This window comes from Cetorhinus maximus, chromosome 5 (genome assembly GCF_964194155.1).
Source record: "Cetorhinus maximus chromosome 5, sCetMax3.hap1.1, whole genome shotgun sequence".
In the NCBI taxonomy this organism is placed as follows: Eukaryota; Metazoa; Chordata; class Chondrichthyes; order Lamniformes; family Cetorhinidae; genus Cetorhinus; species Cetorhinus maximus.
Window position 1 is genome coordinate 9,293,152 of NC_135883.1, and position 21,070 is coordinate 9,314,221.

Sequence of the window (21,070 nt, forward strand, 5' to 3'; positions counted from 1 at the left end):
ATGCGCCCAATTCTAAATCTTTTAATGAATTGATAGACCTCATGAAGGTGCATTTTCGGCCAAAGCCATCAGTAATTATGCAGAGGTTTAAGTTCAACTCCAGGGTAAGGGTCCCGGGAGAGTCCATCACAATTTATATAGCAAAGCTGAAGCAGTTGGCTGAGCACTGCCACTTTGAGATACACTCAATGACATGTTGCGGGACCGGTTGGTTTGTGGTGTTCATGATGACACCACTCAGCACTGTTTACTTGCACAAGTTAATATTGATCTGAAGCGTGCCATGGAAATAGCGCTAGCAATGGAGAGTGCTGAGAGGGACTCACAGGCTTTACAGGGTGTGCAATATGGTGTCATTCTTCAGTTGGGGCAGGAACCTACCACCAGACGTGGCGCGAAAACCAGAGAGACAACCGCGAAGCCAGAGAAAGTCTCTGCTGCTCGGAAAATGAAAAGGCCTAGTGGAAGCATCTCAGCAGAGATTCAGAAGTCAATCTTTTACAGATGTGGGGGTAACCATGTACTGGAAACCTGCAGATTTAAGGAGGCAGAATGCCATTACTGTCACAAATTAGGGCATGTAATAAAGCATTGCAGGGCAAAATTGAGACAGCCAATCAGGACAGCAGACCATGTTGACTGAAGTGCACAATTTAACAGAACCAGAAGCTGCTGATACTGATATCTACTCCCTATACAATGTCAAAGCAGTAAAAGCTGAACCAATAACTGCCACCCTTCAAGTGAATGGGAAACCACTAATCATGGAGGTAGACACGGGAGCCTCGACCACAGTGGTGGGAGAACACACATATAAATACCTAAATGAAGGTATCCAGCCACTGAATATGGAGCAAAACATGGTTCAACTGAAGACATACACTGAAGAGTCAATACAGATAAAGGGTATCACCACAATACCTGTGTCCTGTAGGCAACAGACAGCCCAGCTTCCAGTGATCATTGTAACAGGTGAAGGATATAATCGTGGACTGGTTACAAAAAAATTAAGCTCAACTGGTCAGAAATATTTCAAGTGAGAACAGGAAGAGCTCCCGAGTTGATACGGGAATATGACTGTGTATTTTGGAATAGGTTAGGAGAATCGAAGGACCTTCACAGGATGCAAGGATCCCTCAGGTCAGAAATGGTTCCATTGGAAAATCATGAAAAGAAACAAAACAAATATGGTGCCCCTCTGAACAAACTGAACAAACAGTTGGCAGAAAAGACTCAACAATGTTCAAGGTTCCAGGAGGAAGCCAAAAGAGACAAGAAGGAGACAGAAGAGCTGAAGAATCAGCTGAGTGAAACAAAAGAGGCATTAGCAGGAAAAGTCACGGAACTTTCCAGGGTGCAAGTGAGTAACGAAGCCTTGGGTAGCTCAAACATCGAACTGAACCAAGTTAAGATTTCACCAGAGAGAAATTTGGCCGACTGTGAAATCAAAATGAAGGACAAGGCAAAACTATGCATCAAATAAGAAAGACCAATAGGCTGCGTCTCCAGAACCCTCTCTGCAGCCGAGAAGGGCTAATCACAACTTGAAATGGAAAGTTTACCAGTAATATTTGGAGTGAAGAAATTCCAATAGCATCTGTATGGATGACAATTCACCATAGTGTCGGACCATAAACCGTTAATGGGTTTATTCAGTGAGGATAACGCCATTTTGCCAATAGCCTCAGCAAGAATTCAACGTTGGGCTTTGATTTTATCGCCATTTGAGTATACCTTTATGGACTGTCCTGGTGTGCAGATTAAAAATGTGGGCGCACTCAATCCTCTTCCATTACAGATAGCATTGTGATGCTCCAGTGCCACAAGAAGTTGTGCTTCTGTTGAATTTCTTGGACTCTTTGCCGACCTGTGCAAAGCAAATAAGGAAGTAGACAAATAGGGATCCAATTTTGTCAAAGGTCTGAGACCAGGTACTGCAAGGATGGTCGAATTCACCAGTGTCTGAAGAGATAAGACAATTCTATGCCTGCAAAACAGAGTTAAGTTGTCAAGATGGAGTTTGTTGTGGGGATCAAGAGCTGTTGTCCCTTCACAAGGAAGAGAACCACTCTTGACAGAGCTTCACAGAGCGCATCCAGGCATATCGAAGATGAAAATGCTTGTGCGAAGCTATGTCTGATGGCCAGGCGTAGACAGAGATATTGAATGCATGGTCAAGCACTGTCTCCATTGTCAGCAATAACAGAAGTTGCCCGTTTCATGGACGGAGCTGAGGGACTGGCTGGCTGAGGATGCCGGTCGCTTGGCAGAGATCCCCGTGAACCAAAGTAGAGATAATTAGTGCATGGCAGCAGAGTCAAAAGCCAGGAGAGAGAGCACTCACAGTTGTGTTGAGAGGGATGATGTGGTGTAGGATCCTCACGAGGGTGTTCGCCGCCGACCTCATCGTTACCGCAGGCAGGGTCCACATCCTCACCAGTCAGTGCGATGGCACACTCCTCAAAGTGAGTGAGGGGCAACTCTGCCGCCCGCCTGTTGATGTGAGCAGGCTTCTCGTGCATAGGAACAGATGGAGAGTGTGTGAGCAGGGCGCATGGCACTGTGTGGAATGTTTGTGTGGTGAGCGGAGCCATGGACGGGATGAGGACGTGAGCTCAAGAGGATATGAGCCTGATGGAGATGTGAAGGCTTGTGTGAGAGTTAGTGGTGTTGTCCCTTGAGGTGTGAGATGCCTGTAGGGTTTGAAGGGTTTGTGAGTCTGTGAGTTGAGAGTGATGAGAAGAGTGACTTACCCTGGCGGAACAGGTGAGACCATTCGCCCTGTAGTGGCACTGGGTGGCTGTCCTCTTTTGCATGGCATTGGCACTGACCACCACTGCCACCACCTCCCAAGCCTGGTTGGTCAAGCCGCTGCCTATCCTGCAGTCAGAGGGGGAGGGTAGGAGACATCGCGACGGGCCTCCACCACATCCGAGAGGCGTTCCAGTGACGTGTCATTGAACCTGGGGACTGCAGTCCTATTGCCTTTCATGGACACTGTCCCTGCAGTAGTCATGGCCTGGAAGCACTGGGATGTGTGCGCACGGCTGCACTTTAAATATGGCGCCTGGCGTGATGAGGCAGCGAGGTGATGGCGGGCAGGCGAACGAGAGCCTGGCTGCCATGGAAATGGTGTGTTTCCCAGGAATGTATAAATAATGTGATGGGTTTGGGGGCGATACGGCGCGAACAGCTGCCTGCTACCGCACTTCAGGCAAACCTGGGACAATTCGGATAATGTTGCTGTCTTCACTAGTACAGAATTTCAGAGGTTCATGAGTTTAAATGGGATTAAACATATTAAAACAGCCCCATATCACCCCGCATCCAATGGGTTAGCTGAAAGAGCAGTGCAAACTTTCAAATCTGGGATGAAGAGGTTTTTCCGAAGGCACTTTAGAAACATCGGCTTTCACGTTTTCTTCTCAATTATCGTATGACTCCTGATGCGACTATGGGTTCAACACCATCTGAATTACTGGTGAAATGTCGCCTTCGTACAAGGCTAGGTCTGGTGTTTCCAAACTTAGAGGGGAAGGTAGAGAAGAATCAGTGTAGTCAGAAATGGAATCATGATATTCATAGCAAAACTCCGGGATTTACTCCGGGAGATACAGCCAGGATTTTACATTGGTCGGGCGGACTTGGCGGGAGTGGGCGAGGGTGGTCACGGAGCTGCACCCCAATTTCCCATGGGCGGGCCGATTAAGGCCCACCCAGTATGGATCGCGAGTGGTAGCGCTCAGTGCGGGCAGAGGGAGGAGGGAGAGTCGGGTCCAGCGCTCTTGGAATGGAAGAATGTGGGGCTGGTGGGTGGAACTTGTTTGGAGTATAAACTCAAATGGAGACCAGTTGGGCTGATGACCAGCTTCTGCACTGTAGATTCAATGTAATTCTAAGTGATTACCTGGCTGTGAGTAGATAGTTCCTATATCTAGCTTGAACATGCCCACCAATGTCCCACTGCGCAGGAGGTTTTTGGAATGGATTACCTGCAATAGAATAGAGGTAAATCATTTTGATGGACTTTCTTTGTTCTAGCAGGAATTAAACCTCCCTCATAATTTCAAGAGCAAGGTCAATATGCCATCCTTCAGATGAGACAACCAATCAAAGCCCTGTCTGCCCTGTTCATATGGATGTAAAAGATCTCATGGCGCTATTTCAAAGAAGAGAAGAGGATGTATCTCTTATATCCTGGCCCATATTCATCCCTCTTTCAAAATCACAAAAACAGCTTTTAAGATCATTACCACATTGCTGTTTGTGGGAGCTTGCTGTGTGCAAATTGGCTGCTGCATTTCCTATGTTACTACAGTGACTACACTTCAAAAGCACTCCATTGATTGTAAAGTGCTTTGAGATATCCAGTGGTGGTGTAAAGCGCTATATAAATGCAAGTTTTTCTTTCTACGTGCATGAAAGAATGCACCGATAGGAAAACAGTTCAATATGGTCCAAATGTATTACAACATCTATAGTTTACATTAAGTTATGCTCATCTGCTTTTTCACTCTTCTTGTTTCTCCTTTATCTTTGATTTTCTCCAAGCCCATGGATGCCACCGCAACCCATGACTTTTCCCCATCCCCTATCAGAGCAGCTTCTTCCTTCCTCTTTGTCTCGAAGTGATTGACTTCCACCTACCACCTTCTCTTAAGGACATAGCTAGGATTATCAGTTAACTCACTAAGCAGGGAACTGTTGTAATGCACTTGCACAATAGCTCTTCAGACTACAGCAATAATTAAATCTGAAGTGGAACAATGCACAGGAAACCTCGAGCCAAGAAAGAACATTTTGTGGGAGTATATTTTATGTATAATTGTCTCGATACTTGCATTTTATTGAGGATTTATTATTCTGCTATGTTTTATTAGGCTTAGCTTTTAAAAATATTTTCTTTCCATTCTTTCATCTCAATGTCTTAATTTTTCTATCAAATTCTTTTCAAAACATGCAACACTGTTAAATACGAATATGTAAATGTTCTCACCGAGAGCTTGACTATTTTATCAAACATGACATCCGGAGATAGATGAAAATCAAAGACGAAGTACTGGAGACAAAAAATGGAAAACAGATATTTTAATAACTCCAATTAGCATTCACTGAACATCCAGAAGGTCTTATCTATTCTGTATTATCTACATAAAAGTGCATCAAGGGACATTAAACGATAATGATGTCAAAGCCGCAATATTTAGGTCCGATGTGAGAAACTGAATCATCAAAAATTAGCAAAAATTGTTAAACTGCAATATATTTATTGAGTTAACACCTCCTAAAACTCTATTCCAGATTAATCTCATCCAAAAAAAGTGTACTTTCCAATAAAATTTTAAGTACCTCTGGAATACAATCAATTAACTTAGAAAATAGCCCAGATTTTCTCACAAGCATTATTTTAACGTCAGTTTTAGCCATTTATTGTTAATAGGTTATCATTAACATTAAAATAACAGTGATTGGAAGATCCAGGTCAGGGAATCATTTATTTTTTATTTCTAGATAGACCAATGAAAGGGTACAATAAGAGAACGAATAATGTAAATAGTAATGCCTTTCATTTTTATTTGGCATATGTGATCTTTAACAGTTGAATGCACTGATGATCGTTATTATATTCCAGTGATAGAGGCACTGGTTTTATTTGCCAAAGGGAATTGTTTGAGGTATTTTGTTAGACCTTGAAGCTTTTTCATGTGAAATGTCCACATAAAAAGTGAAACTTTTAAAGAGGTACTATTCCCTTGAAATTGTACTTCAAACCACATTTTTCTTTCGGAAGGAATGAATCATCATCTATAATTCTTTTCATAATATCGTGCCTTAGCTTTACCAAATACTTAATGGAGATTTATTTCTTTAGTAGGAAGATTGACTTGGAATCAAGTTCCTGGAAGAGGCAGCAGTTAGTGATTAGCTTGAACGAAGCGATTTACGAGGGTATGTGACTGAGGAAGGGGATGACAAGTGCATAAATACTTCACCTCATTGTAGTAGGGGCAGTTTGTTGATTCCTTCATACTTGTATATTTCTTGTCATCTCCAATTTCAACACAAACAACTGGGTCCATGTTCAATCCCACGAGCTGTCTTGCTTCAATGATTGTGATACTCACCTTGAGTAGAAAGAAATAGAGAAGAAAATCAGCCTGTGCACCTCATGTTACTTCATGTGATCATTAGGCAAACTGCTGTAGAAGTATAGGATTAACTCTGCACGTGGCTGAAAACATAATTGTCTAAAATGACATCAAAATGATCTTGTACAGTTGTCAGATGATATTTTTTATTTTGTTTCCAATTTGTAAAATATTCTTCTATATTCTATTATGTGTATCCTGCGCTATAAAACTTCCTCTACCCAGGATTGTAGGGAGGTCTTTATTAATGTTATCACAGAGCATACTGGGGCCCAAATCCCTCAGCTGTGCTGCCAGTCTCCAGCTGTAACTTTGGGAGAAGACCTTGAGAGACCGCTGGGAATTGGATAAGACCCAGACATGTTGGATTTTCACTGAATCTGGGAGAAAGGCAGGATCTCCACTCACGCCCATGCAAAGTACATCAAACCACTGTTGCAGTGACTCAGGTGAAACCTGGAGCAGCTGTGATGGTTGCTACATCTGAAGTAACAAAGCCCTGCACGGACCAGAGGTCAAAAATGTCATGAATCCTTCAACGCCCCCATCTGCAGATGCTCATGAGATGCTTGCATGCTCTTGGCAGGAGCATCAGACACCCAACCGACCTGAAGATTGAGCAGGGCCTTAAGTAAGTGCGAACATGGTAGAACTGATTTTTTTATCCCCAGTATCTTGTTGCCTTCCAAAAGCAGGGCAGTAATAAATTAAAAATCATCTCCAATGCTTTAGCCTGCTTCAGCACTCAGTCCCTAGGTTGACGTTCTCTCCAATGTTTTTCCAAGTAAATGACTAGACTCTCCAATCACTCCTCCCATCTGGTTCAACTGAGACTCAGAAAATCTTGGCATCAAACCCACTTACTGCATGCAGTGCTGCATGACTTGTTTTCCAATAAACCAAGGCCATTGACCATAATTCATAAAGGATATCTTGATGGCAGGTTTATTGAAATAGAAGCTTTTGAAAGTATTTATTTGATGATGAGATCATAAGCTCATGAGAAATAGGAGCAGGAGTGGGCCATTTGGCCCATTGAGCTTGCTCCGGCACTCTTTAAGATCATGGCTGGTGTGATTGTGACCTTAACTACACTTTCCTGCCTGTCCCCCCATTACCCTCAAAAATTGATCTAACTCAACCTTGAATATATTCAATGACCCAGCCTCCACTGCTCTGTGTGGAAGAGAATTCCAAAGATTAATGGCCCTCAGAAAAGAAATTCCTCCTCATCCCCGTCTTACATAGGAGGCTCCTAATTTTTAAACTATGCCCTGTAGTTCTAGATTATCACGCAAAAGGAAACATGCTCTCAGCACATGCCCTCTTTAAGACCCTTCAGAATCTTATATGTTTCAATAAGCTCACCTCTCATTCTTCTAAACTTCAATAAATATAGGCCCAATCTGCTCAACCTTTCCTCATAAGACAATGCTTAATCCCAGGAATCAGCCTAATGAACCTCTTCTGAACTGCTTCCAATGCAAGTTTGGGCTGACTCTTAGTGGGTGCTGTATCCATTCCCTCCAGGCTGAAAACTCAGTTGATAGCCCACATACAAAAATGTTGTATGCCCCTACTCCGCGGGGCATTAATTGGCTCACGGCGAGACTACCGCCCTCTTCTGGGGAGGAAGTCCCTCCTTAGAGAGCAGCTGGCCAAAACAATTGGCTGGCAGTTCTTTGGTCCCAGCAGTGCCAGGTTCAAGTGGTGGCCACTGCGAGGGGTACAGGAAGTCCCTGGTGAAGAGGAACGAATGGAGGCGGGACTTCAGGTAAGCCCTGGGCATTGGTGGGGCCTGGCTGGCAGGATGAGGCACTTAAGAGGCCACTAGTTGGCCACTTAAGGGCCTTAATTGGCCCAAGGGTCGGCGGGCCACCCGACCCCTCCACCTCCCCTTGTGAAATGAGAGGCAGGTCAGGGCGGGCGGGAAGGTGACAGTAGGCCATGTGCTGCATTTTATGAGCCCCCAGCCTTCAAACACACAGCTGAGGGCCATAAAATCCAGCCCTAAAGGAGAGATATAGGGCTGGATTTTATGGCCCTCGGCACCTTGTTTGTTACTTCCTCAAAGAACTCAAATAAATTTGTCAAACACTATTTCCCTTTCACAAAACCATGTTGACTCTGCCTGGTTCTAGCGTGATTTTCCAAATGCCCTACTACCACCTCTTTAATAATGGATTCTAGCATTTTCCCAATGACAGATGTTAGACTAACTGGCCTATAGTTTCCTGCTTTCTTGAACAGAGATGGTACATTTTCGGCTTTCAAATTCACTGGGATCTTTCCAGAATCCAGTGAATTTTGGAAGATTAAAACCAATACATCCACTATCTCAATACAGCCACTTCTTTTAAGACCCTTGGATGCAGGCCATCAGGCCCAGGGGACTTGTCAGCCTTTAGTCCCATTAGTTTTCCTCCTACTTTTTCTTTAGTGATTGTGAATATTTTTAATTCCTCTCTCCCTTTTGCCCCCCGCTTTTCTCCTATTCTTGGGATGCTTTTTGTATCTTTTACCGTGAAGACAGACACAAAAATTACTTATTCAAGGTGTCTTCCATTTCCTTGTTTCCCACTTTTAATTCCCTAGTCTCACCCTCTCAGGGAGCAATGTTCATTTCAGCTGCTCCTTTCCTTTTTATATACTTGTAGAAGCTTTTACTGTCTATTTTTATATTTTTTGCTAATGTTACAATCCCCATAGAGAAACCAAATTACTGAATAACCCCCCCAAATGAAGAAATTACCAATAAGACTTTTGTAACTTTTACTTTAACATGAATCAGAACCAACATGAATTAAATATGAATTAATAGGCTAGTGATGTTTCAAATAAAAATGTACATTTCACTTTAAATAGTTGATGCAGCAAAGATACATCATACAAACCACAAATACCCACATCACTCCCCGTATACATGTGGCACCAATGTAGCTACTCAGTTCATTCCTCATTCACTCAGGGTAGGTCAGGAGTCCTATCTCACAACAGTTTTCATTTCCAAGTTTCATGGGTATGATTATCATCAGCAAGGCACACTTCTGCAAATCCTCTCTCCCTTGGGTCACAACAGTCCTGATGGTGTAGTTTTCCAGAGTTCCTTTTCAACTGACCAACCAATAACACATGGTTCACAATCTGGTTCTCTGATGCAATTCACATGCCTGAGCTCTTCACACCACTTTTTTGGATTCTGTCCCTTTTAGCTTGTTTGTAGGGTGGTAAATGGGTAGGGTGGGCGAGGTGCGTTGGTGGGTGAGTGGGTAGGTGGGTTGCGAGGGGTAGTCAGTCCGGGGGCTAGTCAGGTCGGATCAGGGGATAGCCGTGTGACGAGGGTTAGTCAGGTCTGGAAGTAGTTAAGTAGTTAGGTGGTCGGAGGTTAGCGTGGTTAGTGTGTAAGGTAAGTGGGTAAGGTGGTGGGGCGGCAGGTAATTGGGTGAGGGGGGGTAGGGTGGCAGGTGGCTGGGTGAGAGTGTAGAGTGGCAGGTAATTGGGTGAGGGGGTAGGGTGGCAGGTGGGTGGGTGAGGGGGTGCAGGTACATGGGTGATAGGGTAGGATGGCAGGTAGGTGGGCGAATGGGTAAAATGGCAGGTGGGTGGGTGAGGGGGTAGGGTGCAGGTAAGTGGGTGAGGGGTTAGGGTGGCATTTTGTTCCCAGCTAAAACATCCATTTACTAACAAAGTTTTTAATTAAATGTTATCAAATATTTGTTTCCCAAGATTATCCAATACATAAGGTCAAATGTCCAGATCACAATGAAGCTCATACCTCTGGCATCTCTCATTGCTATGTACCATAGTACCCTGCATGAGCTTTTTTACAGTATCTGATTTTAATATCCTTTAGACTAGTGTATGCTTCTGACCTCTGGGTCTACTAGTCTTCCTTATTTTAAATCAATACCATTGATTTATTTGATCTAGGCTATTTAATATTTGATGTAATTTATTAAGTTCCTCCTCAAACACCTTCCTTCTGGACTGTAGGAACTGATCCTTTATAACCTTTCCGGAGTGCTCAGCACCTTCTGCACCTCCCTGCATTTCACTTGGAATTATTCTCCTTTCTCTTCTCTTCATCATTGCTTCTACACCTCCTTTGAACTAAAGCAAACAGAACGACATATTGTTGTCCAAATATGGTCTAACCATTTCACTGGACAGCATAACTGGCTTAAGAAGAAAGTCATATCTTTTTAATTCAGCTACGGGTGAAGAAATTAATGTTGCCTTGCCAATAATACCAATACCTTGAGAAATGAAAACTATTTCACCATTCACGTTATGTATCATAACATTTTATGATTGTTTTTTAATTGCCTCACCATATTGTGTAAACCATTATTCCCAAGTAACTTTGTGAGCCTCAATTCACCAATATTTTATCATTTATTTTGTACTTTTGTTGAAGATTATTTTACCCAATGTGCAATATTTTACAGTTATCAGTAGCCTTGGCTTTCTCTATTTTATCATCTGCATCATCTGTCAGTTTCAAGTATGATAAATTGTACAAGATATTAGTCATACTGACAGAAGCAGTGCCTCAGGATATCAGAATGTTTTGTTCCAAGAATGAGGAGAACTAAAAATGCCTATCTTGCCTTATTGTCGCTGTACCCACTGTCAGTTGCAATTAATGATGTTCAAGAAATCCTCAATCTTACAACTAAATAAAGCTGTGAAAATCCATGTAACCACACGACGAAAAAGGCTAGACAGAAAATGACAATTAAAACTATAACTGAATGACCACTCTCTCCTTTGGTAAATGCACAGGAATGGCAAGCAGTGAAATCCATAACGCTCAGATCGGAGGGATATTGAATAAGGACAAGAAAACTGGAGTAAGACCACGATGAGGACATAAATTTCCCAACCAAGTAGTCACTGGTTTGACAAAAAGGCCACCTACCTCTTCAGTTAATAGACTGCAATTGCTGGAGTCCCAACAATTCAATAGTAGGGAGAAGTTTTTAAGGAAGTTTGAGTTTGGTTTTACTGGAAGTGATAACTTAGTTATCTTGTTTCACTATAATTGATCCTTCAGTAGGAGACTTACATCTCAGGTCAACATTCCCCTCTGGAAAAAGTTGGAGTTTGTTCTGAACAATGCAAGTAGAACCTTATGCACTTATTAAAAATAGGTACAGGTCATAGATTATTGCTGAGGTAAGGAAAGATGTTTTGGCATGATTGACAGATACATTAAATCAGGTGAGACCACATTTCACAATAAGCGGACCCAATTACATAACACATAATTGTCTAATGATCTGCATGAGAACAGAGAAATGTTCGGCCAGAGCACTTTTCAGAAATAATTCCAAATATTCGCCAGATGTGGTCTGGATTTGGCTGGATTCTAAATTTCTTACAGAAAGTTCATTTATGATAGAATGAGCTTAAATTATCTATTGTCTCTAGCTTAAGTGAAAGGAATTCATGTTTATATACCTTCCATCCAGTCACAACCAGTTCAATGTTTTAGCCTTGTAAAGAAATCCTCTGTAACTTACTTGGTAATCCTGAGGTCTGCCTGCGCTGGGTTCCATTTTGATATCAGGCTTTGACCTGTGAATAAATGCAGAATAATTGAATCTTCATAATGAGATGAAGCATAATAAGGCTCATTGGTGTGCTTTTCAATAAAATTCAAAGTGGTTCTCTACAAGTTCAACTGGGATCAACTATTTCTTCTTTTGCACATTGTAGCATTTCTTTGATAGGAAGCTGGGGTATGAATTGTTTCAATGATGCCACTTCACTACTGATTGACATGTGGAATTCCTTGTAAGGGCGTACGATTTTCCACAACTCTCCTCTGTTTAACTATGTTTCTTCTTACCCTTAACTACTTAGAATCAAATAGTTACAATACTTACAATCCTTCACCTTTCCACATAGCCCTGCAAAGGCCCTCTTCAGGTACTTATGCAATTCCCTTTTGAAAGCCACGATTGAATCTGCCTGCACCATGCTCTCAGGCAGTTCTCTTAACTCCAAGCTCTTTTACTGGGTAAAAGGTCACATTGGCTCCAGGTATGACAGTCAAGTTCAGAAAATGTCAAACATTCCGTGCTCAATTTGGCTCAGACCTTCTCATTAAACTCTTTCTCAATTATATTCATTATTGTGTTGATGCTGTTTCCTCTTTTTATGCCAATCTGGGTATATCTGGATAAATATTTTCATTTTCACCCATCCTTCAACTTCACATGGCACACCTTTAACTCTTTCATCCTTTTCCTGGACTTTTCTCCCTGTAGGCTTTCCACACAGATCTACAAGCACTAAGCTACTTGGATTTATTTTTCCTGCTCTCTGCTAGGAAATACTTCACCTCTTTCTCTTGGTTTCTCCATCGCCATGATATCTGCTCTGGAAACACTACATTCTTTACCACTGTTCAGAAATGTCCTTTTCCCTCAAAATATTCTCTTGCCTACAGAGGATAGGCTCCTTGATCACATCTGCCCCATTTCCATGGCTGCCACTCTTATCCCCTCCCCCTCTTCTCAGACCAGTGACAGTTTCCCTTTTACCTTTATCTTCGATCTTCCACATCTCTCAGATCACCTGGTGCCATTTCCGCCATCAACATACTCCTCTTTCCTGCCCTCCCCACTTTCTGAGGGCTAATTCATTCTGAGGTGCCCCTGTTTACTCTTCAAAGACCCCACTTCTAGTTTTTTTCCCTCTTGCACTTTTCCATGCAACTGTACCAGATACAATACCTTCCCAGTTGTCTCTTGCAGCACCATTGTTTAAAGTCCCAAACACTCTTTCCATGTAAGAAGAAGCCAACATGTACTTCAGTATTGCCGTAAAATAAGACCTGTCTAAGATTTTCATCTTTATACTGTATGTGAAGAGGGTGCTGATTGGTTGGCAAGTGGTGTTGCCATGAAGAGTGCACCACTGATGGTGACTGATAGTTAATTGCCAAGCATTGTTTGATATTTAAACCAGGGAGCTTGACCCTGATTGGTCAAGGCATTGCCCTAAGGAATGAGGCAATTCGCCAGTCTTTGGGATGTATGGCCTACATACCTACCATCACACTGGCACTGAAATTCATATACCACATTACTTAATTGTGGGATAGGCAGAATGTCTTTTTGGCTTGATGGCAGCATCCTGTTAGTGGTGAATACCACTCATGTTTCTACTGCATCGTAGCAGCGTGAAACAGCTAGCTTCACCTGTTGCTCAAATTTTTGAGATACCTTGTCCTCCCAGGGTAATCTGAGGTAGTTCGCATCAAACATCATGTCCCAGCCGCTGATTGCAATGGGCAGGGTACAGACCTTACCTAACCTGCCCCTGCTTGCTAAACTCAAAACACAGTGTCCAACATTAGATATGATTCCGCGATTGGACAACATTTGTTAAATAATCAGTGTGCTAAGAGTTACACTGACAACCAATTTAAGCTTGTCAGTTGGACTCGCAGTGTGGCACATTTGCATGTACTCGAAGTTACATATATTAATACACGGGGTCCTGTTCGTTGCAGACAGAAAGAACATGTACACACATTGCACCTGTGTCAGATAAACAAAATAAGTGACAGCCATTTGCTGACTCATTCCTCAGGGCAATGCCTTGACCAATCAGGGCACTTACCAACTTGCCAATCATTTGCCAACCAATCAGCACTCTCTTCACATACAGTACAAATTGTTGTTTTCTCCCTTATATTGGTATTCTTGTGAGTGTCCTGATGAGTGCAAGACGAAAAGCTTAGACATGTCTCTTTTTTCAGCAATACTCAAGTTCTTTACAACAACATGTACTTCCACATATTAATATAATGCATCCATTGGTCACTGTCTGATCTTCACAAGAGAGGGAAGACCAAATACACATTAAGTGACCACGTTGCTGACTCTTTTTGTTCTGTTTTGAAGCACAATCCTTAAGTTCCCAGAGGCTTGCTACTTCAACACCATCTCCTAATCTCAACCTGACATCTGCACATAAGTGCAATGGGTTTTGTCAGCTCTCCAGGGTTATGCTCCAGTCTCCAGGAATTGAAAGACTCCTGGACATCTCTGCAAGCAATTCAGGGAAAAACATCATTGGGACGTTAACATAATTAAATAAATAAAGTGTTACTTTCATTTTCTTTGAACATTTTCACATTAGTTATAAAAATATTGGAGATGGAAATAGCTGGTTGACTGGCGGGCATAGCGGTAGGTGGAGACGGGAGAAACTTCCAGTAATATGTTCACCGTGAACTCAACATTGACTTATGCTTCTTAGCACTGCGTAACCTTTTGGTGAGAACGTTGGCTTGATGAACTTCAGACCTTACCTAATGTCTCCATTTCCTGTCTGCTTCTCTCATTCACTTTCCCCTTCAGTTCCTTTCATTTTCAGAGCTTTTGTTACCTATTTTTGTATTTTTAATGCATATTTACCAGTTAGTTAAGCGGCTTTTGTCTTGTCTTTTAGAGTTCTTTGACTGCTTGGGTTTAGCTGTTTTAAGTTCACCGTGTCTCGCCAATGCATTTTCATTAGCAGACTGAAATCATCTTCGTGGATCATCCAATGCTACAATGCCTCTTCCCATTGTTTTTAAGGAATCCATCCGCAGGCTGTTAAACTCATTCATTGCATATTTGTGATAATAATGATTGTATATGATTCTTAATTTTTATCTGTTAGCATCCTTCTCATTTATTTGTTCATCGCTATAAAGGGACTTGGTCATTTATCAGTTTTAATTTCCAACATAGGGTCTGCTGAACGTTAATGTGAATGTTAACCTGCCTTTCCTCTTTCTGGATGTTGACAAACCTGCTATGTGTTTCTAAAATTCTGTTTTTGTTATTTCAGATTTCCAGCATTTGCAGTTCTTTTTGCTCCTAAATTGAATGATGCCAGTTTTTAATCCAGCGAGATATTACCGTGACCCATCTAATGTTGACGTACCGATATCTGCATCCTCTGGTTTGTGGTGTTTTAGTATTGTCCGTCCACTGCTTTTAACTGAGGAGGACTTTATAGAACTGACAATACGGTACAGATTCAACCTGTAGAACAGTGAGCGGATCTTGTGCTATAATGTAAGCTCAGCTCACTGATATATCTGGCCAAATTTTGCCATCGAAATAACTGTGAGGCCGATGGTGCTTGCTGTCATTTATAAGTAAATTATAGAGCAACTTCAGATGAGTCATAGAGTCATAGTCATAGAGTTCTACAGCACAGAAAAAGGCCCTTTGGCTCATTGAGTCTGCACTGGTCAAACAAGTACTGAACTATTCCAATCCTATTTTCCAGCACTAGGCCCATAGCCTTGTATGCCATGGCATCGCAAGTGCACATCCAAATACTTCTCAAATGTTATGAGGGTTTCTGCCTCTACCACCCTTTCAGGCAGTGAGTTCCAGATTCCCACCACCCTCTGGGTGAAAAAATCCTTCCTCACATCCCCTCTAAACCTCCTGCCCCTTACTTTAAATCTATGCCACCTGGTTATTGATCCCTCCACCAAAGGGAAAAGTTCCTTCCTCTCTACCCTATCTATGCCCCTCATAATTTTATACACCTCAGACATGTCCCCCCTCAATCTCCTCTGCTCCAGGGAAAATAACCCCAGTCTATCCAATCTCCCCTCATAACTAAAACTCTCCAGCCCAGGCAACATCCTGGTAAATCTCCTCTGCACTCTCTCTAGTGCAATCACATCCTTCCTATAATGCGGATTCCAGAACTGCACGCAGTACTCTAGCTGTGGCCTAACCAGCGTTTTATACAGTTCCAGCATAACCTCCCTGCTCTTATATTCTATGTCTTGGCTAATAAAGGCACATGCCTTCTTCAGGAAGGAGCAGAAGCACGATTAAATGTCAATAATCAAAAGCTTCTGTCCGAAGTGTGCCACTCTGCCATTAGCTGTGCAAAAATAGCACTTTGCTGGCTGTCTCACTACTGACATTTTGGGCACTTATGTCACCTGTTGGAGCTTGGCTTAAGACCTTTGCTGAGTATCAGGCTTGTTGTACAGACTATTTTTAAGGATCTTGGGCAGAGTAATCTGCCTCTGGTTACTCCTTCCCGTCTTCTCCTGTTTGCTCCTTGGCTCTATCAAGTTGTTTAAAGCGTAGCAGAGAAAAATGACTTTTAACACCTTGCTCAATCGCTCATATAATATTCTCCTTGATCGGTTTAAGGCATCTGAATTTGTGTTTTAGTATCCTGATGGTCTGCTCCACCAAAACTTAAAATAGCTTTAAGCACTTCTCTAGGTCTTGATTTTTGGAGCTTTAATGAGATAAGGAACCAAGATCCCAGCAGCTGTCGGCAACAGCCAGGAACAAAGCATTAACCTGGAAGATTCTGTAGCTAGGATGATAGATCAACTACAAAATGGTAGACTGGGAATGATTCCTGACTGTGAAGGAATAGGCACTGGGAATCGAGGCTCTCTCTTGTGCTGCTGTCTGTTTTCCATGAGGGGCTTGATGAATTTAGCTCCCCAGATGAAAAAGGCACCTGCAATTTGTATGATGTAACTCTGCACAATAGATTGGATGATGCGGCAAGTGTCTAGTTGTTGCTTATAAGACTTCAGTGGCATAAGTGTTCACTGTAGCAGTTGCCTTCACAGATGCTGACTAAACTGCTTCTGTCCGGAAATTCTTTTGCTCTGGCCAAACAGCAACATTTTGAGACTGTCTCATTGTGGAATCATGGGGGCTGATTTATTTATTTTTTTGCCCCCTGGGAACACCTATTCTCTGGGCACAAACGTGAGCAAAAAAGTGAACAGAGACCCATAATGTTCAGAACCTGTCTCCCTTACATGGCCCTGAGGTTTCTCAGGCTCCCTCCAAAAGGGTGGAACAAGGTCTGTGCCCCTTGAAAGGAATGGAAGTCAGTGTTCCCTGCCCTCCTGCCTTAACTTCCCCTGGTTGCACAGCATAGGGGGAATCACCAGAAATGGGGAATGGGCCTTAGGCCTGTAACTCTTCAGGTCAGAGGCAGTCAGGCAGCAAAGCTTGTGTCTGCGATTCTGTGCTGCACTGTGGGTGCAATCAGGCCACGTTCATGGTCATCAAACTCAGTGCGGCCGTGCCTGTCGGGAGCCCACATAGAGAGGACCAGGAAAACTGGTTCTACTCTATCCACATTCAGATTTCTTTGCCTATGTTCAAGCATGGCCTGCCTTGGCCCTGCATGTACAGGTAGAAGTGTAAGGTTGCCTTGCATCCTCCTCTCTCTCCAGAATCTGTAAATAGATTGGAACGCCAAAAGAGATAGCTCCTCTGTCGACAGGACACAACAACAGTTACGTGGCAATGAGGCTATAGCATCTGGGGGAAGGAAACACTTTGTATATCATGTTTGAAAAAAAAGGGAAGAGACAATTTGGAGTGAATGGGCCCAACTTGGCAACTGTGCTCCCAGGCAGCATCGATTTAAGTGGACACTGACTGGCTGGAATACTTTTCCGGTGCCCTGATTGGATTTTAGGTTCTCTGGGCCTTGCAAGCAGTAGGCAACTTATGGAGAGATTGAAGATTATAGCTACATTGCACTGCTTGTGACACCCTGCTGATGCTGTGAGGCTGTGGAACATTTCACTATCATGTCTTATTTTAACAAGAGCAGTATGTGTAAATCATTACTGGAACAAACACAACTCTAAATTAACCTTTAATCTGACACAAAGATATGCGGTTAAATTACCTCTTGTTTGAGACATTGGTGGTGACTGCAGTGACAGACGCCAGTGAGATGGTGTCAGGGTCCAAGCCCCCACCAAACCGCATAGCTTTCCTGTCCAGGTCTTCTGTTTCCAGAACAGCGGGTTCATCTGGAAGAATCGAAACAATTTCTGTTAGATCAGATGGATCCATAGCTCCTCACCTTTCCCTACATCCTTTCCCCCAATCTAGAGTATTCTCCCAAATGATACATTCTTTAAAAAATCAGCGCTCAAATATATTGGCCAGGTTTTGCTGTCAAAGTAACGATGAGGCTTACAAGTGCTCCTTGTCATTTGTGGGTAAATGATACAGCGACTTCAGACGAGGAGCAGATGAATGGCTCAATTCCAATATCTCAAAGCTGTTGTCGAGGTTGTGCCATTTCTCCTTTAGCTTTGTGTGGTAACTAGGGGTATAGTCTCTCCCTTCTGTCCAGCGGGGGTCATGTGATGTTCCGCGGGGGGCTCCGACCAGTGAGCTTTGAGTGTGGGAAATCTGGGGGCGGGGGTGGGGCTTCCTGATGAGAGTCCTGGTTGAGCGTAAAGGCATCTGTAAATCTCTCTGTAGTAAAGTTAACTGTTTCTTGATGAAACCTGTCTGCTCCGTTGAGTCATCACAACTGGCGACGAGAGTAAAATCAGCCCCGACTCTGCACCTCACCCCGTTAATTTGAGTACATCGAATTTTTTTTAAAAAAAGCTACTCACCAGTCATGCCACTCTCTTTGGCAGATTTGATCTATATGATGTGACTATGGAAGACTGAAGCCAGTATCTAGAGCACCCTCAGATTTTACTTTGTATCAAACGAGATTACCGCGGAAGAAAAGCAGAAAGTGATCCTCTTGAGTATATGTGGCAGTGAAACATACCAACCTCATTCGTAACCTGACAGCCCCACGCGTGCCCAATGCCAAGTCTTATAATGAATTAGTGGGCCTTGTGAAAAAACACACTTCTAGTCGAAGCCATCCGTAATAATAAGACCATAAGACCAATAAGACGTAGGAGCAGAAGTAGGCCATTCAGCCCATCGAGTCTGCTCCACCATTCAATGAGATCATGGCTGATCAGATAATCCTCAACTCCACTTTCCTGCCTTTTCCCCATACCCTTGATTCTCTCACTGATTAACAATCTGTCTATATCAGCCTTGAATATACTTAATGACCCAACTTCTACAGCCCTCTGTGATAAAGAATTCCACAGATTCACTGCCCTTTGAGAGAAGAAATTCCTCCTCATTTCTGTCTTAAATGGACTCCCCCTTACTCTGAGATCATGCCCTCTGGTCCTAGAGTCTCCCACAAGGGGAAACAACCTCTCAGCATCTACCCTATCAAGCCCCTAAGAATCTTTTTTGTTTCTATAGTGCAGCTTTTGAAATTTAATTCAGGAACTAGGGCCCTGGGGGAGTCCATCACGAACTATGTCATGAACCTCAAGCAGTTAACAGAACACTGTGACTTTGGGGACACATTGAACCATTTGCTGTGGGAACGATTGGTTTGTGGATTAAGGACGACGCCACTCAGCGCAGTTCACTCGCTGAGGTCAACATCGACTTTAAGCACCCCCTAGAAACCTCCCTCGCCATGGAAAGTGCTGCGAGAGACTCACAGGCTTTGCAACACATGGAAAATGGAGCCGCACTTCATGTTGGGCGGGAACCTGCCGCCAAGCGTGGGGCAAAGGCCAGACCTGCAGAATCAAAGCGCAATTCAATGTCCGCTGTGAGAAACATTAAAAAGCCTAGCAGAAACACTTCAGCAGCTACTTCAAAACAAAGCTGCTATAGATCTGGGGGTGACCACGGAGCAGATACCTGTAAATTCAAAGAGGCAGAATGCCATTACTGTCATAAGAAGGGTCATGTGGTTAGGCAATGCCAGACAAAGTTGGAGCAGTCTGAGAAACAGCAAATAAACATGATAGAAATAATGGGCACAACAACGGCTGAAGCTGCTGCTTCTGACATTTACTCCTTATATAATGTGAGGACCCAGTCTTTTAGACCAAGACTGGCTACAGAAGATCAAACTCAACTGCTCTGAGATATTTCACCTAAAACCAGATGGAGTTGCAGAACTTCTAAGAAAATACAACATGGTTTTTCGGGATGAACTAGGGAGGTTAAAAGGCAGGCAGGCCAAGGTACATGTGGATTCACAGGCGACACCTCGTTCCTTTAAGGCAAGACCTGTGCCTCATGCATTGAAAGAAAAGGTTGATGTGGAGCTGTGCTGGTTAGAAAAGCCGGGCATTATCCAACCTGTTCAATTCTCAGAATGGGCTGCACCCATAGTTCCAGTCGCTAAGCCTGGCCGCACCATATGTATCTGTGGAGACTATAAATTGACCAAAAACAAACTAGACAAGTACCCTATCCCAAGGATAGATGACTTATATGCCAAACTGGCTGGAGGCAAGTCCTATACAAAATTGGATATGAGCCATGCTTACCAGCAACTAGTGCTGGATAGCACATTGAGGGAGTACGTAACCATTAACACACACACAAGGTCTCTATCAGTACACCCATCTACCCTTCGGGGTCTTTTTGATGTGCGTTATCTTCCAGAGAACAACCTTTTGCAAGGACTCCCACGAGTAATTGTATATCTAGATGATGTCCTCATCACGGGGTTAACCAAGACGGAACACTTGGCCAACCTGGAGGAGGTGCTAAGGAGGTTCATGGAAGCCGGTGTACAGTTAAAGAGAGAAAAGTGCACATTTCAGGCACCAGAAGTGACTTGTCTAGGCCACAGGCTGGATACCATGGGACTGCACCTGGTAGAAGATAAAGTTCAGGTAATAAAAGATGCGTCATCACCATCCAATGTAACAGAACTCAAGCCCTTCCTGGGCATGATCAACTATCATAACCACTTCTTACCAAACCTATCAACTGTGTTGGCACCGTTACACTTGTTACTTAAAAAGAACCACCGTTGGTCTTGGGCGTCACAACAGGAAGAAGCCTTCATGAAAGCAAAGAAATTGTTGCATTTGTCGTGTCTATTGGCACAATACGACCCGTTGAAAGAGCTGGTATTGATATGTAATGCCTCTCTCTATGGGGTGGGAGCTGTTTTATCACATAGAACGGAAAATGGGTCTGAAAGGCTATGTCTCGGGGACCCTCTCCACAGCCGAGACAGACTATTCCCAGCTAGAAAGTGAAGGT

General features: G+C 43.2%; 1 protein-coding gene across 4 annotated transcripts in view; it reads right to left on the bottom strand.

The window, feature by feature from the left end:
* otofa (otoferlin a) overlaps window positions 1–21,070 on the bottom strand; it is a 470,909-nt gene that overhangs the window by 172,702 nt on the left and 277,137 nt on the right. For all 4 annotated transcript variants that reach the window (XM_078541508.1, XM_078541509.1, XM_078541506.1 and 1 more), the window contains 5 exons: window positions 17,862–17,988; window positions 11,675–11,729; window positions 5,994–6,125; window positions 4,997–5,059; window positions 3,908–3,992 (listed from right to left, as the gene is read on the bottom strand). In XM_078541508.1, the coding sequence (XP_078397634.1) occupies window positions 3,908–3,992; window positions 4,997–5,059; window positions 5,994–6,125; window positions 11,675–11,729; window positions 17,862–17,988 (462 nt within the window). The remainder of the gene's footprint in view (window positions 1–3,907; window positions 3,993–4,996; window positions 5,060–5,993; window positions 6,126–11,674; window positions 11,730–17,861; window positions 17,989–21,070) is intronic.